The sequence below is a fragment of the Symphodus melops genome, assembly GCF_947650265.1.
Source record: "Symphodus melops genome assembly, chromosome: 1".
Taxonomy (NCBI): Eukaryota; Metazoa; Chordata; class Actinopteri; order Labriformes; family Labridae; genus Symphodus; species Symphodus melops.
The window spans coordinates 49,817,220-49,832,162 of record NC_136691.1 but is presented as its reverse complement, the minus strand read 5'-3'; the positions used below and the strand labels follow the sequence as shown (position 1 = coordinate 49,832,162).

Here is a 14,943-nt window from a genome sequence, read left to right as displayed (position 1 = left end):
CTCTTCAGAAACCAATGAGCCACATCACTGAGATTACGTCCTTGTTTCATAGTCTGACATTATGTGACATCACTGCCTTCTGTTTTTTCTCCTTTTTCTTTTTCCTATATCTAGGCTATATAAGGCGTAACATTTCTTGGATAGCTGTTTCCTTTGCCGTATTCTCCTTTTTCATTCAAATATTTTTCAGTGGCACACCTACCAACAGACTCAATGCCCTTGGGAAGATATGTGTGCACTTGTGATAGCCATGTGTTACTACCACTGACTTAAATCACAACTTATGATAAAACAACAGAAAGAGAGGACGAGCGAGTATATAGAAAGCACCAGAATAGTCTGGAGGGGAGATCTGTCAAACGTCTCGCAGCTGTCCGACGTCACTACAAGCTCATGATAGACGGGAGCATCTGAGGGCCAGAAATAACCGACAGGGACCAGGCCCCGACCAATTCATGGTCGGGGGTGGGTGAGTCTTCTACTAGCTTAGAAAGCAAAAAGTGTTACCAAAAGGTTAAGTAAAACAAAGAATAAGAGAGAACAAACCATAGTTTAATGGGTATTTATTTTAAACAAAGTTGGAGGTTTATTTGACAAATATATTAGTACATGATTTTATTTGTCAGGAGGCATGAGATGACTCACAACTACCCCTTTTTCTGTATCCCTTGGTACAGTTCAAGAGGTGCAGCGCTATTTCAGTACTTTGGGTGTGGAATGTGCAGTTGTCATTGAAGAGCACAAAGGGCACAGATTAGTCCACAAGTTCCTCAACTACCGTAACTCTGTATTTAGCTTCTCTCTACCACAGAAACACTCGTCTCTCATCTCACTCTTCCCCACCTTCTGAGGAACCAGAGCAGCTTCTGAACCATGGAGAACGTGGCAATATTCGACTCACCTGGAAAGGGGAGAGGTCTGAAGGCTACCAAGGAGTTCTGGGCCGGAGATGTCATCTTTACTGAGCCCAGTATCGCAGCTGTTGTGTTTGACAGGTACAGTAAAAAAATAAAAAAAAACTTTCAGCTTTGTCTTTGATTTATAAACTATCTAAAGCATTTTAAGTTTAGCTTGTTTGGAGGCTATCACCATATTACAGCCATTTACCCCTGATGCCACACTCATTTTTAAACTCTAATGCTTTTTTAACGTGCTGCTGTTCAGGTTTAAAAAGTGGGACAATTAATGACATTTTTTTACCACTTCCTGATGGATGAAAAAAAGAAAAGGCATTCACTACTGAGATCTGACCAACATTCAGCCATATTTTAATACAAAACAACTCATTACCTATAATAAGACTACAGCTAACATACATCCACATTCGAGCTTAGTTACCTTTTGATTTGGACATTTGGAGTCATCCAGCAGACTCAGTGGGAGGTGAAACAAAACTGTAACTCAGTTAGAGCTAGTTAACATGAAGAAAAGACTACATAACAATAACGTTATTTATAGGTAGATTTAAATGAATGTTTAATCAAACCTCCTCTATCTTACAATTATTGATCATTTGAGTCATTTCAGGAGTATTTATAAAGTTACCAAATAATCTGATCACAAAGTCATGTTACTATAGATTTCTTGGAATGACTTCACATCCTTAAAGAAGACTGTGGGATCCTATGTTGAAATAGTTGACTGTTTAACGACAATATGTCACGATCAAATAATCAAATGATAAATTGTCATGCTCATCAGACTGATTGTGTGTAAAGTGGTAAAACTAAAATGTCAGGAGCTGGATGACTTACTATATCAGAGCATTTGGCTGTTGAGATACTTATACTTTGACTTTATTGTCACTTTGTGTCTGTATTACTAATATGGAGATCATAACATCTTTGCCTATACTGTGTCTTCTCTTCTTCTGCAGTCTAGCAGAGCGTATCTGCCACAGCTGTTTCCGCAGACAGGACAAGCTGCAGAGGTGCGGACAGTGCAAGTTTGCTCATTATTGTGACCGAACCTGCCAGCGTGCTGGCTGGGCTGAACACAAGCTTGAATGTTCTTCCATCAAAGCGTTTGGAAAAATACCAAACGAAAACATCCGGTAAGTGGCAGTTTTCTTCAGTCCAACGCCTAAACTGGACGGTTCAAAACTATTTTAATTTTAACACCAAGAAAACATGAATGCCAAGTGAATCTGTCAGTCACTGTTAACCAGTCCACTGAAATAGTCCCAAGAGAACTTGTGTCAGATTTGATTGTGTCCCAGGATCACATTTTCTTGATCTTTTTGTTGTGGTCAGTTTGGTGTCCCGTATCATGTGGCGCCTGGATAAGGAGGGGAGCGTGGTGTCTGACATGCAGCTGACCACAATAGACGAGCTGGAGGACCACATCGCTGACATGCAGGAGGATGAGTTGAAGGATTTCAAAGTGGATATCCACAACTTCCTCGACTACTGGCCCCGTGCGAGCAAGCAGCACACAATCGACGACATCTCACATCTTTTTGGAGTGGTGCGTTTATACATTTTATCCATTAAATGTTTTTATTTTTTTCATGTTGCTATCATCGCTCATAAAATGTATAATCAGAGGCTTTATGAAAAAGATTGTCCTTCTCCTCCGACTCAGACAATCTAGCCTTCCAGATACTGAAACTAATTTTAAAAGTCCTCATAGCAAACCTGTTAAAATCAAATGTATTTCTTTTTAAAACCATCAACAGCTGACAGAGAGTAACAATCACTGGTAAATGGCAATGCCTTTCAAAGCAAGGTCCCTTCCTCTTGTCACAGATTTCCTATTTTTAACTGTTTGACCAAAAGGCTGTAAGAGAACATTTAAGAGGAAAAACTAATGTTTAAATACCACGGTAACAAAAACCAAGACAGGGCATGTACCAAAAACGGAACAATATGCTTCCTCTTTTTTAAATTGTGACTTGAGTAAAAAGCGGGAACTATTAACCAGTTTAATAAAGGCACAGCTACCTTCAGTCTCTTTTATGTTGCCTTATTTGTGTCATTTGACCCCTGAAAGAAATTAGAGGAGATAATGCAGCACAAAAGAAAAAGGGCTTCCAAACCAAAATACTCTCCTAAAATCTTCCCCCCGCTACGTCATTACCCCTCTACTAAGTCCCTCCTATCAAACGACACAATAAACATGCATGCAAACATTTGTCACTGCAATCTGTCTGTTTCACTCAGCTGCTCTATTCAATATACATCCCAGAAAAAAAAGTTCACAAATGAGCAACAGGTGTGTGCTGCACTGTGGCAGGAGAGAAATGTCCCTTTTCCTTTTGGGAGTGGCTGCACGTTTGTTTGCTAACAGCTAACGCCCTGACTGTATCCAGAGTTTGTCCTGCCAGTTTCTTAGTAACATTTGATAGCGTTGATATCATGCAACCAGTGAACAGCCACTGTGTTCTTCTTGCATGTAATGAAGTTCATACTGGTTTGTGTTTACACTGTGAATATGTCCAATTACATATGGCATCGATGCAAATGCAAAAATTGACAACATAGCATCAGACTCTGTAGCTTTGTCTGCTATGTCCACATGATCCTTTTATGTCACATCCTACCTTGTGAGAACCTCCTCCCATCCAACAGTGCAAGTGTCATGCTGTGAGGGGCGTACAGGAACAGGCAGCTCAGCAAGACTTCAGGAGCAACTTGTCCTGAAATGTTCTCGAAATATTTGAAAAAATTTACATGTAACACGCTTTGATCAAAATCGTGTTTTATTTGAAATCCTGATAAAACAATGTAGCCTACTGTGGCTTTTAATTTAAACGGCTTTGTGTTCACATGAATCCTCTCTTTCTACCAGGTGAACTGTAACGGTTTCTCTGTGAGTGACCAGAGAGGGCTTCAAGCAGTTGGTGTCGGTCTTTTCCCAAATCTGTGTCTCGTGAATCATGACTGCTGGCCAAACTGCACTGTGATCCTCAACCACGGCAAGTAAGTGAAATAATACAAAGTGCCTCTTAAGTTGTAGGAAATTACTATTTATGGTGTTTGTGCTTTCAAAATGTTAATGTAAAAAAAAACAAAAAAACTTTAACTTCATGTAAAATCTAAAATGCAAAGGGGTTTCAGTAATTGTGGGTATGTGTGACTTGAGGTCCTGCTGTGTATTGTGTTTGTGTATTTTCGTCCGTTAGGTCGCATTTGATGTAAAACTGCTTCTTGTTTGTCTTTCAGCCAATCGGCTGTGAATACTATGTTTCATTCTCAACAGAGGTGCGTCACCTCATCCTGAGCCTTTTTGACCGTTCTTTATCAAAGCACCGTTCAAACAATTACATTACATCTTTTATATAACCCCCATCCTCCATCAAACTCCATCTATTTAAAAAAAAAAAAAGCCTGCGTAAGTCGTGCTGTGTAGTTTGCACTGTCGCCGTGATGTGACTCAGTTTTCACATCAACACATGCAGATCTTTGCTCTAACCTTGACTCAGCTTTTTGGAATTAGGCTACTAAAGGCTAGTATACAGGTGTCTCACTGCCTATTTCTCCACCTACTTATCAACTTCACGTCCTTTTCTAACTGTTTGTCGTGTCCACACAAAGTGTTACTCGTGTGTGCTGCTGATTTTGTCACTTTGTGTGTGTATCACAGTGTGTCTGGCCATCGTGCAAACACAGACTGCTGTGATCAAACAACTGAGGTCCACCTCTAACACCACAAAAAAAACACCATGCTAAATAACGGAAAAATGCACATCTTTTCCATTTTGATATTGACATTTTTTAAGTAGAATATACATAATAAATATAATCATTTAATATTCAAGCCATTCACTATGATTTAACTTTATCATTCACACTTCTTTTGCACTTTGTTTTGCCGATATGTTGTAAGAGAATGTAGTTACCCCGATGGCAAAATTCACAACAAAACAAAATAAATAATACTTCAAAGGATTCAGTCTGGTATGAAAAGTTCTGCTTGTCTTAATTTAACATGTGCCGATAATTATATTACTGTATACTTAGGAGTTGTACATCGACAAGTAGTTCAATGAATGTACGCTTAGCTGTGAAATGTACCCTCAGATGTTTATTAATATTCACTCATTCAATTCTTCACCTGGATTGAGTGAACTCAAGGAGGACCTGGGTTTCATCTGTAACTGAAATACACGAGTTGCCTGACTTATACTCTGCTTCTCCCCCTCAGGATCGAGCTGCGTTCTCTCGGTAAAATCTCAGAGGGAGAGGAGCTGACAGTGTCGTACGTGGACTACTTGAATTTGTCAGAGGAGAGGAAAAGGCTGCTGAAAACCCAATATTTCTTTGACTGCACGTGTGAGCACTGCAAAAACCGAACCAAAGATGACCTGAAGATGGGAGGGAGGGAAGTGGAGGGGGTCAAGGTTTGTGCATGTTCATCTATGTTCAATTTAAATAAGCTCGCCTTTCATGAAGAGATCTGTTTCATTCTGCACAGAGGCAACCAGGTCTCTTCTCTAACTCCTGGCAACGTATATGATAAGGAGTGACAGGAAACATGAGAAGCAGAGCCACAGGGACTATTTTAAGCAAATCTTAACTCCCATGAATTCAACTTCATAACTTTGTATATTCACCCAACATTTGAAAAATAACAAGAAAAGAACATTAACTCAAACTTAAACTATAAACAACTTTATTTTCTGTAAACTATACTTTTTTAATCTATAAACCAGAATCTATAATCTTGCCTATTCTGTATCTGCTTCTACACCAAGTTGTGAATATTCACAGTTCAGTTCAAGAAGGACACCGGCCTTGAATGATACGCCTTGACATTACCTTAATCTTTAAAACACAGGACACCACACTTATTTCAAGGCAAAGGTTACTTCATGTGTGCGTGATAGTCAATTGTGTGTCGAGGTGTGTCAGAGGTTATAAATAACAAAGGTCAGGCACTATTAGCATTAAAAATGTCCAGTTAGTTCATCCCATTATGTTGTAGTTCTATTTAAATTGGTCACATTTAACAAACCTGATTGATTTGATTAATTTGGCTGTATTAGAAAATAATATATGTGTTTTAAGCTTGTATAATTAACTCCATGTTTTTGTTATGAACACAAAAACCCTTCATGTGTCATCAGGAGCTCTTCTGCAGGCTTGTGTGACTTATTTAAGAATACGTTTTCTGCTAATGGCAGAAAATAAATAAGGAATTCATAATGTGCTTTTGGTAATAATGTGAGTAAATCATTTAGCTTTAATATTCAGGCTCGCCACTAGAGGCCACCAAATCCCAACTTTAATATAAAGTAAAAACCAAGCACTCAGTTTTATGGATTAATTAAATGCTAAACTGTGATGTCTTAAACAATCCAGGAAAATCTCCTGTAGCATTAATCAGATACAACATGTTAAAAGATTTATTTTATTGTCAGTGTGTGCTCATTCAAACAATGAAATGATTTGCTGACATCAATGTAATCTCTTTCTTTTTATCTTCATTTATTCAGCCCTCAGAGGAACAGGTGAAGGAGGCGACAGACCTCTGCTTTGAAACAATGGCCAAGATGGAAGAGGTTCGGCTAAGTGGTGACTACCATAAGGTGTTGTATCAAATTTCCTATAACATCAATTGAAAAAAACTCTATGAAGAATGTTTTTTGTTTTGTTTTTCTTTTTTCTGACCATGTCTTTATGTCCTTGTTTGTTTGTCTTCAGGTGGTAAAATATTGTAAGGAGTGCATTGAGAAAACAGAGCCTATTTTGGCTGACACTCACATCTACCTCCTGAGGATTTGGAGCACCTTAAGTGAAGTGCAAGCGTACCTTCAGTACTTTAATGATGCATCCGAATACTCCCGTAAAATGGTTGAGGGGTACATGTGAGTAGTGAACTTTCTTTTCCAACATTTTAAACATCATCTCCTGTTCAATGCAAATAATTAAAAGAAGACAATTTTGGCACCTGGCAGGAAATTGTACAACCCAAACAATGCTGCCCTGGGTATGGCTGCAATGCGAGCAGGAGTGACTCACTGGCAGGCCGGGGAGATCGAGGTCGGCCACGCGATGATCTGCAGGGCCTACGGCATTCTCATGGTCACTCACGGCCCAACACATCCCATTACCAAGGACCTGGAGGTAAACACCCTGTGCACTCAAAATGATCATAAAACTTTGCGATTGGAAGTGGCTAATCTTTCAGAGTATTTGCTAAATAACTCTTTTGGAGCCGTTTTAAGTTGTAGTTTGGTGTCATATGCAGCAGAGGCTTTTTTAAAATTTTTTGGATGCAATTAAATTGATTCAATTTTTAATTACAAATTAATTAATGTCAAATCTGCCTCAATCAATATTGTTTTACATAAAGCAATACCAATGTACCATACCATATAACTCTTTGACAAAGTCTGGGGTATACAACAAGAATGATCACTATTTGCTTTTATGAACTCCGTAGTGATCTCTGACTTGTTGTCCTATCTGACCTGCAGATTTACTGCTTCTGTTGCTCACATATCTCTCACTGCGCCATTATTTCCACAAACAGGCTGCTGTTTTCAGTAAAAGGGGCTTTAAAAACACACTAACCTTGACCTGCCAAGCACCTTAAAACAGGCTGCCAAAAGCAGAAAAACAGAGTTGTTACATATATCCTCAAGTTAACGTCATCATACGTTTGCACTACTCACCACTGCATTATGATCTTATTTAATCTTGTACATATTAGTCTTTAATGCCTAGTTTATATTTTTATTTGATTGTTATTTAATGTTTACATCTGCACACAGAGAGCACAGTCTACTGTAGTTAATATCCTTGTGTTAAACATACCTGGCCAATAAAACTGATTCTGATAATTAGCTACTCAAGAACCAAATGTTTTCTTTCAGTGTTGATAAATGGTTTCTCCCAACAGTATCCTTTATTTTTTTTTTATGGCTTGGACACCATGAAACAGACACCTTTAATGTGTCCCTTTTCCCTCTACCCCGAGCTTTAACAGATCACTGTTTTCCAAACCCTTTTTTGGAGACACCTTGAGTTAAATGTTATACACATTTTTCCTAAAATCACCTTGTGCATGCATAACTCTCAAAAAGTTAAGATTAGACAGTCATATGCGTTAACAAATTGTATGAAGAGTAAGAATGTGGAGACAGAGCTATGGGGTTGCTTTTCTTGAAAGGCTGCTGTTTATTTGAATTAGTTGCGAAATCTGTTAATTTTCTTAATGCGCTTGTGGTCTTGTATAGCAGATACCTCGGCAAGCTCTCTTGTAATATTTGTAATGTTTAATCTCAATTGGAGTTCCAGGTAAAATGAAGGTTAAAATAGGAGTCTTTAACAGCTTTGGTCATATCTACAGTACTTTCACTGCACCATTAATTAGTGTGGGTTTAGAGCTCTCTACTTGGTCATCTTTATTAGAATATACATTTTTTAAGGTGAGCTGACAAGGGGCAACATATTTAAATTAATTTGTTTTTATTCGCATTTCTAAAGCCATTATTGGTAGATTACCATCTTATTTTTATACACAGTCTCGAAAGCAAGTACCTCAAGTAACACACAAAACTGTCAGTCACAGGCCTGTGCTGCTCTATGTTCTACTGTGAGAACAGTGCTAATGCTTTCTCTGTGTTTTTCCCCCCACAGGCTATGCGTATGCAGACAGAGATGGAGCTAAAGATGTTCAAAGAGAATGAATACGTTTACCACAGTATGAGAGAGGCCGCTCTGAAGAACAAACCAATGGCCATGATGCACGAACCACAGTCTGTGGAGGAGGGAATTAAGAATATGTTCCACCGGAGGAAATAATCACAGGACTGCAGACAACGAAACATTGAGCAAACCCTCCCATTGTTAAAGAGTGGAGTGTTGTGTGGATCTACAGTTAATTAAATAATTTTCTGTAACACTTTTGTAGTTTTACTTTTCATTAAAAACATTTCACGTCATGTTTATTCTTCAATTAGTAATTTTTTTTTTTAAATGTTCAATGCAAGCACTTCTTGACCAAATGCTCATTACATCAATACTTGGATGTACTCTCTGCAGTTTCATGGATTGTAGACGATTAGTCAAATCATCTCCCATCATTGAGGTTTACTGTATATATTTTGTACATTATCTGTGACTAACTAAACTATTGTTCATTGAATACTTGTGTACAAGAGAAGTGCATATATTGTTTAACCATATTGAGATATGCCAACATGGGTTTTACAGCTGTAATTAAAATGTGCAAGTAATGCTGGGAAAGTTTAGATTAATTGTAATTTCAAATTTTAATTTGCTATTAAGGTTATCTTTTTTTCCCACGCCATTTCATTTTGTGAACGAGTGCTTAAGGAGTAAATCACTGCGTGACAGTAAGAACATATCTACCCGGAGCAGTCATGATTCCAATTTGCTTCCCCCTTCTTCTCAGTGGTGTTCCTACACCACTCCCATTTATTCCAGGATACAGATTCAGCATTGAACTGAGTCAGATGTGATGCCCCTGCCCCTTAAAATTCAGTCAACAGTGATCCTTTAAAGCAACAGTGAGCAATTAAGTCCTACTTTGTACACCTTCAACCCAGGTTGATTTTGTTTAAATTTGAACCAAGTTTATTTCTATAACCAATTGTTACTGGGTCAAATTACCCTCCCCCAGTTGGGTGCGATTCCCTGCAGTCAGGAGGAAGATAACCTTTAGCCTGTTAGATCACTCACTCCACAATAAGGCCAGCTACACACAGTCTATTCCAGTGGGTAATAGTCACCTACAATGATTTAGTTTAAAAATTAAGTTTGGTCCAAAGAAACTAAGACAATGCAGAATTTTTTTTTAACAATTTATTTCATGTGCCGACGTTTACATGCGTTTGAGCGTCCTCTTGTAAACAATACTACCAAGAGTCATAGTCTGAAAGGAAAAGAAATTAAAGTTAGAGACGACAAAGAATAGAGAATCCAAGCATTTCATTTAAAAAAAAAAATAAAAGTTTGTCTAAACACACTCACATTGATAATTGTGTTGTTATCCACCATTTCCGTGACCGACTCCATGCCCTTTAGGGAGGCCTTCAGTTTTTTGCCATCACGCAGTACAACCGCCTCAAGAAGGAGCAAAACAAAAAGTTTAAGTTTTGGACAGGTGTGCAGTGGGATATGATGTGCATATGGATTGAAGAATACAAGTTTTCAAATTCTGAATTAGTGACATTAAGCCTGTAATTTAACCTCATTACTCACCTTGACCTTCTCCCCAGTGATGGTCTCAATTTCAGTCTCCTGTCCGATGGTGAAGGAGTTGACAAGCACCTTTGGGCCAGTTGTGATCGTCACTTTGAAGTTATCACCAGTCTCCTCAATCTCAGAGATGCTTTTGATGTCTTTGCCTTTCTGGATGAGATCATCAGGGAGACCTGAGAACAAGCACATGCAGCAGGTTGTGAGTTCATCTCAAATAGTTTGTGTTACTTTTATTCAAAGGCTTTAAGGAGTTGAATATTAAGCATTCAAAACTGTGACAACTCTTTATGGATAAAAAGGAAATAATTTCAAGCACTTAATCTAACGGAGGACTTTCTAAATTAATAGCAGAAAGGAGGTGGAATAAAGAAGGCAGTAATCTCACCAATGGCCTTCATGAAAGGCTCAAAGTTCTCCTGTGACTCCAGCTGGTATTTTCCAGAGAAAGACATGGTGATAGACAGAGAAGGTAAAGCTAGAAGTAGCTGTCAGTCAGTTTTATATTCTCTTACTCCAGCGCTGCAATCATTAACTCAAGGTGTCTCCAATTAAAGGCAGATCCCGCCCTCTTTATCCAGCCCAGCTCACAGATGATCCAGCAGTATAGATAAAAACACTCAGAGATAAAAGCGGTTCAGGAAGCCGACACTATAACCCTCCTGTGACTGTGTTCAGAATCTGTCACTTGTTGCTCATGCCCAAGAGTGTTTCCTACGATCTCTGTAGTCGTTTTTTATTTGAAGGAAGATGAACATATGATGACATTGCTTAATCACACACGAAAAAGAGGAAAAGAGCAGCTCATTGGACAAAAGTTTGCAGTCTGGTTTCTGTTTGCTGCTTTCTCGATGCTCAGTCTTCCCCTTTTCTTCTGTCCTTTCAATTTTTCAATTTTCAGTTCCTTTTTTCTCCTTTCTTGTCTCTGCCTCTCACCATTTTGTTCAGCATTTAGTTAACTCTCTCACTACTTCCCTTGTGCAGGCTTTGACTTGTTCTTTTTCTGTACTTTTTAAAGTTCCTGTAACTAATCAAGCCACATGAGAACGTGCATTTCTATGTCTTCTTAAACCAGAAAGTAAATGTCAGATTTCTGTGTGAAAAGCATGGATTTGTGCACGAAAAACAAGTTTGAAGACTTTACAGTGAATTTCAGTTCTAAATTAAATATTCCACCACATTTTCCATGATATTTTTCACAGTTATCCTGTGTTACAAATTCTAATTTTGGTTTCAATTTGTCAGTAAACATGGACAATTATGTGCGTTTTGTTTTTTAAAAACTAGATAAAACCATGCAGGAGTTCTCCGTCTGCTCCACAGTGTGAACTTTACTCTTCATTTCCAAAGATGTGTACTTTACTCAGGTTATGTGGCTCTTCAAGGTAAGCTTCCTGAGTCTCTACAGATCGTCTTAAAAGAAGACAAGATAATTCAATCAAGCACATGGTCAAATCATCTGTTGTCAGTCTTTCAGAGATTAAATGTGTGTGAAATGTGACCGGTTTTCTTTTTTTATCTAAATCTGAACAATTAGGTCACTGCAAAATGGTTCAAAGGTGACTACTGTACAAGATAAGTACTAAAGGTGTTGCATCAGTTATATTGTGTCAGTGAGACTTAGACACACACACACACACACACACACACACACACACACACACACACACACACACAGACAAGAAGATTCTTTGAAGTGAGATAAAGTTGTAGGCGTGCTTTGTAGATTACAGGTAGAGTAACGTTGTAGTCTGATAAGCTTAATGCTGACTTGTAGTAAAAGGTTTTCAACAAAGTTTGTGAATGTGTTCTAAGGTTGGCTCTTGAAATAAAACTAAAAACAACACTTGCTAATCTTCCAAAATTTTATTTCAACATGCAAATATCTGGATGACCAATGTCAGGACTCCATCCCTATTTTTATACATAAAAATATATCAAGAAAGGAACTCTACAGAAGAACTTTACTTTACTACATTACAACTACATGTCCCATTCCTTGTTTCCCAAGAGGTCGTGGAGTCAGAAGCAGCTCATTGGTGGACTCGATGTGAAGTGTGACCGGCCAGATGCAGCAGCCTGAGGATGATGTCACCGGGGTCGCTGCCTTCGAATTGGCTGGCTTGGTCGTCTCCCTCCTCGTCCACGAGGCAGGATTGGTCAGTAGAGCAGTTGTCTGTGGCAGAGAGAAGAAAAAAAAGAAGTAAGGAAGGCGCTAAAGATAATACCATGATTGTTGTTATTGCAACCTAACACTTTATAACACGTCAGGTTTAGTGTCTCAAAACATAAGCAGGAGGGTGAATGATGAAATCAAAGGTCACAGTGACTAATGTGGCAGAACTCAAGTGCCAAAATACATGCTGCTATTTTAAGCTGCTGTGAGGAGTTTATGGCTGGTTACAAATGTATTAATTAATATTCATTTTTTCTCTACAAAAATAAAATTATCAAGAGAGAAGACTGATTATTTCTACGTTGTTATTAGAAATGCCAGAAACCACTGCAGATCATAAATATGTAAGACTAAGTGGTTCAGTTTCACAACACTATTATGAACTTTTTTTTTTACATTTTCCTCTGCAATTATTATAAAAAGTATTAACTATTTGACAGTTTTTGATTTTGCATTTTAAAATAGGCCTTTATTCATCGATACAGAGAATAAAGAATCTGCTAGACAACTTCAGGAGTTTGTATGAAAACCAATATTCTCATGCCACATAGGCAGCTTGCAAAATCTAAGCTTGTCACAGATAGTAAGTAGATATTGTAAAATATTATATCATACAAAATAACACATTAAACTGTCCCATAGTGAAGGAAAGTTTCTTTTCAAGTCAAGTATAGAACTGAAGTTCCATTCAGATCTACTGCTGTACTTCTTTGACGCTACTGCCTTCCTGCACAGTAACTTTTCAGAGGTCAATATTGTACATTTACTTTTATTTAATGTGTGTTATATAGATTGATTTATTACTATAGAATATATTAAATTACTCAGCACTAATTAGAATCAGCTAAACTTCAGTCAACTAGAACGACGCTGCTTCTAATACTTCTATTCTTTTACCTAAAGCTCTGATTAGGAACTTTTGGTTTTGTTGCTTTTGGCACTCCCCTGTGGACAAAGTCTAACTCTTCATCCCTTTGCTGATCTTGCCCTGAGTGTGTTAAGCTGTTGGAAGAACATCCCATGCTGTCTTTTTAAAGTGAAATGTATCCGTCATTGTGAATCTTTGCCACGTAAGGTGTAAACATTAAGTCACTTTCTCTGATACCTCCTTGGAAGCAGCAGCATTAAAATGACTATAAAGACATCATCAACCTCGCTGCTCATTGTCTTACAGGTCATATACATCAGTAAACATTTTACTGTTCTTCATAACTGGCTAAAAACTCCTCACTGGAGCTTTAAGTAAAGTTTTGAAGGTCATTAATTCAAAGGGTGGATTTTAACTAAGCGGTATTGCTACTTTGCCGAAAATAAAAGATCTGAATATTTCTTCGGCCACAGCTTAATATCTGACCTGCGTCACAGCAGACTCCTGAGGCAGCGCAACGTCCTCCCTCAGATCCACAGGGTCTCCCTCCTGCCTGGCAAGGGGTGAGCAAGTAGTTCTCTTCCACACAGTGAGCTGTTTCTGGGGATCCCAGCAAGCAGCCGAGGCCCTCCCCGCAGCAGATACTGGGGCCGAAACAGCGGCCCCTGTCTCCAGGGCCACAAGCCATGCACTAAAGAAGGAATCGGTTGGTTGTAATCACTTTTGTTTTCATTGTAATGTTTGTACAGAGTTTTTGCCTGTTTTTCTTCAACTTTACGAATTGACTGTCTGATTTAAGTCCCTTTTTTTACATGAGTTTCACAATTAACTAAATTCATTTTCTGTAATTAGTGAGATAAAAAAAGAAACTATTTTCAAGGGTAAGTTTTGACATGTATCCAACACTCGTAGTGAAAATAAAACGAGCAAACCTAAGCGTAACCCTTCACATAGGTGCTTGATGTTAAAATGGTGATTAAAGCAGCTCACCTTGCGCTGTGGTGCGTCCATGATGGACCTCTTTCCCCCGATAGGACAGTTTGAGATGTAACATGCTGAACAAACAGACAGAAGGAAAAGTAGGCACACAGACACAGCGGCTCCAGTCATTTCTGCAGAGAGAGTGGAAACAAAAATGTGTTAGCGACCAAGCATACGAACAAAGATAACGTTCAAAGTTAGATGTTCAGACTCACTTGTTGGCACTTGATGTAGAGACGAGTTTAAGTGTTTGATTTTCGGCACTCCTGTTTCTTCCTTGGTCTTTTCTGACTATGTCAGGACTTATATACCTCCAGAGCTTCTTAAGAGAGTGACACTGAAACCAAAAAGCCACTTAGCGATTCCTAATGAATCTTTTTTAGTTTGTGTCACCTCTTTGAGATGAAGTTGACCGCTGGGCAGGTCAAAGGGTTAGGCGGTTCTGTGGCCTGATTGGCTTCTTACTATAGAGAATTATTAAAGACAGGCTTGTGCTGCGTGACCGTGCATGTACGAGATGACGGAGAAGTCAGAGAGGTCAAGAAGTGAATCAGCAGATGAGATTAATCTATAAAAACGAGGGGATGTGAGTGTGGTACAACTCTGATTTACTTGAAGACATACTGGGCTTTCTGTGCTTGAGTTTAAATCTTTTTTTTAATACAAAATTTAAATAATAAAACAAAACAAGTCAACATGTAATATAGGAAAGAAGGAAACGGGGTGAAAAAAGGAAAGGGGGCTGTAAA

At 38.4% G+C, this 14,943-nt stretch overlaps 3 protein-coding genes across 4 annotated transcripts; 1 reads left to right on the top strand and 2 right to left on the bottom strand.

Annotated features, from left to right (window-relative positions):
• The first annotated feature begins 712 nt into the window (after nucleotides 1–712).
• smyd1b (SET and MYND domain containing 1b) lies at nucleotides 713–8,890 on the top strand. Of its 2 annotated transcripts, XM_079347073.1 has the most exons (10): nucleotides 713–995; nucleotides 1,877–2,053; nucleotides 2,253–2,466; nucleotides 3,790–3,920; nucleotides 4,164–4,202; nucleotides 5,146–5,341; nucleotides 6,437–6,529; nucleotides 6,645–6,808; nucleotides 6,899–7,067; nucleotides 8,586–8,890. In XM_079347073.1, the coding sequence occupies exons 1-10, from the start codon at nucleotides 874–876 to the stop codon at nucleotides 8,748–8,750; spliced, it is 1,470 nt and encodes a 489-aa protein (XP_079203199.1). In that variant the 5' UTR covers nucleotides 713–873; the 3' UTR covers nucleotides 8,751–8,890. The 2 variants fall into 2 exon arrangements, with proteins under 2 accessions (XP_079203199.1, XP_079203200.1); XM_079347074.1 differs by lacking the exon at nucleotides 4,164–4,202 and having other exon boundaries at nucleotides 714–995.
• An 850-nt stretch (nucleotides 8,891–9,740) lies between these two features.
• On the bottom strand, nucleotides 9,741–10,709 carry LOC306826032 (fatty acid-binding protein, liver-type-like). Its single transcript, XM_079347087.1, has 4 exons — nucleotides 10,558–10,709; nucleotides 10,173–10,345; nucleotides 9,942–10,034; nucleotides 9,741–9,843 (listed from the first exon to the last, which is right to left on the bottom strand). Exons 1-4 carry the CDS (start codon nucleotides 10,622–10,624, stop codon nucleotides 9,793–9,795), a joined length of 384 nt encoding a protein of 127 aa, XP_079203213.1. The 5' UTR covers nucleotides 10,625–10,709; the 3' UTR covers nucleotides 9,741–9,792.
• A 1,311-nt stretch (nucleotides 10,710–12,020) lies between these two features.
• Nucleotides 12,021–14,493, bottom strand: LOC306838422 (isotocin-neurophysin IT 1-like). Its single transcript, XM_079366597.1, has 4 exons — nucleotides 14,410–14,493; nucleotides 14,204–14,325; nucleotides 13,700–13,904; nucleotides 12,021–12,345 (listed from the first exon to the last, which is right to left on the bottom strand). Exons 2-4 carry the CDS (start codon nucleotides 14,321–14,323, stop codon nucleotides 12,203–12,205), a joined length of 468 nt encoding a protein of 155 aa, XP_079222723.1. The 5' UTR covers nucleotides 14,324–14,325; nucleotides 14,410–14,493; the 3' UTR covers nucleotides 12,021–12,202.
• Between the last annotated feature and the right edge of the window lie 450 nt (nucleotides 14,494–14,943).

Coding starts and splice junctions, on each gene's coding strand:
- smyd1b (XM_079347073.1), top strand. CDS start 874: ATGGAGAACGTGGCAATATTCGACTCACCTGGAAAGGGGAGAGGTCTG. Junction 2,467..3,789: donor TCTCACATCTTTTTGGAGTG/GTGCGTTTATAC, acceptor TCTTTCTACCAG/GTGAACTGTAACGGTTTCTC. Junction 5,342..6,436: donor GGGAAGTGGAGGGGGTCAAG/GTTTGTGCATGT, acceptor TCATTTATTCAG/CCCTCAGAGGAACAGGTGAA.
- LOC306838422 (XM_079366597.1), bottom strand. CDS start 14,323: ATGACTGGAGCCGCTGTGTCTGTGTGCCTACTTTTCCTTCTGTCTGTT. Junction 13,905..14,203: donor TGGACGCACCACAGCGCAAG/GTGAGCTGCTTT, acceptor TTCCTTCTTTAG/TGCATGGCTTGTGGCCCTGG. Junction 12,346..13,699: donor AGGAGTCTGCTGTGACGCAG/GTCAGATATTAA, acceptor TCTCTGCCACAG/ACAACTGCTCTACTGACCAA.
- LOC306826032 (XM_079347087.1), bottom strand. CDS start 10,624: ATGTCTTTCTCTGGAAAATACCAGCTGGAGTCACAGGAGAACTTTGAG. Junction 10,035..10,172: donor TCACTGGGGAGAAGGTCAAG/GTGAGTAATGAG, acceptor CTCCTTCTTGAG/GCGGTTGTACTGCGTGATGG. Junction 9,844..9,941: donor ATAACAACACAATTATCAAT/GTGAGTGTGTTT, acceptor TTTTCCTTTCAG/ACTATGACTCTTGGTAGTAT.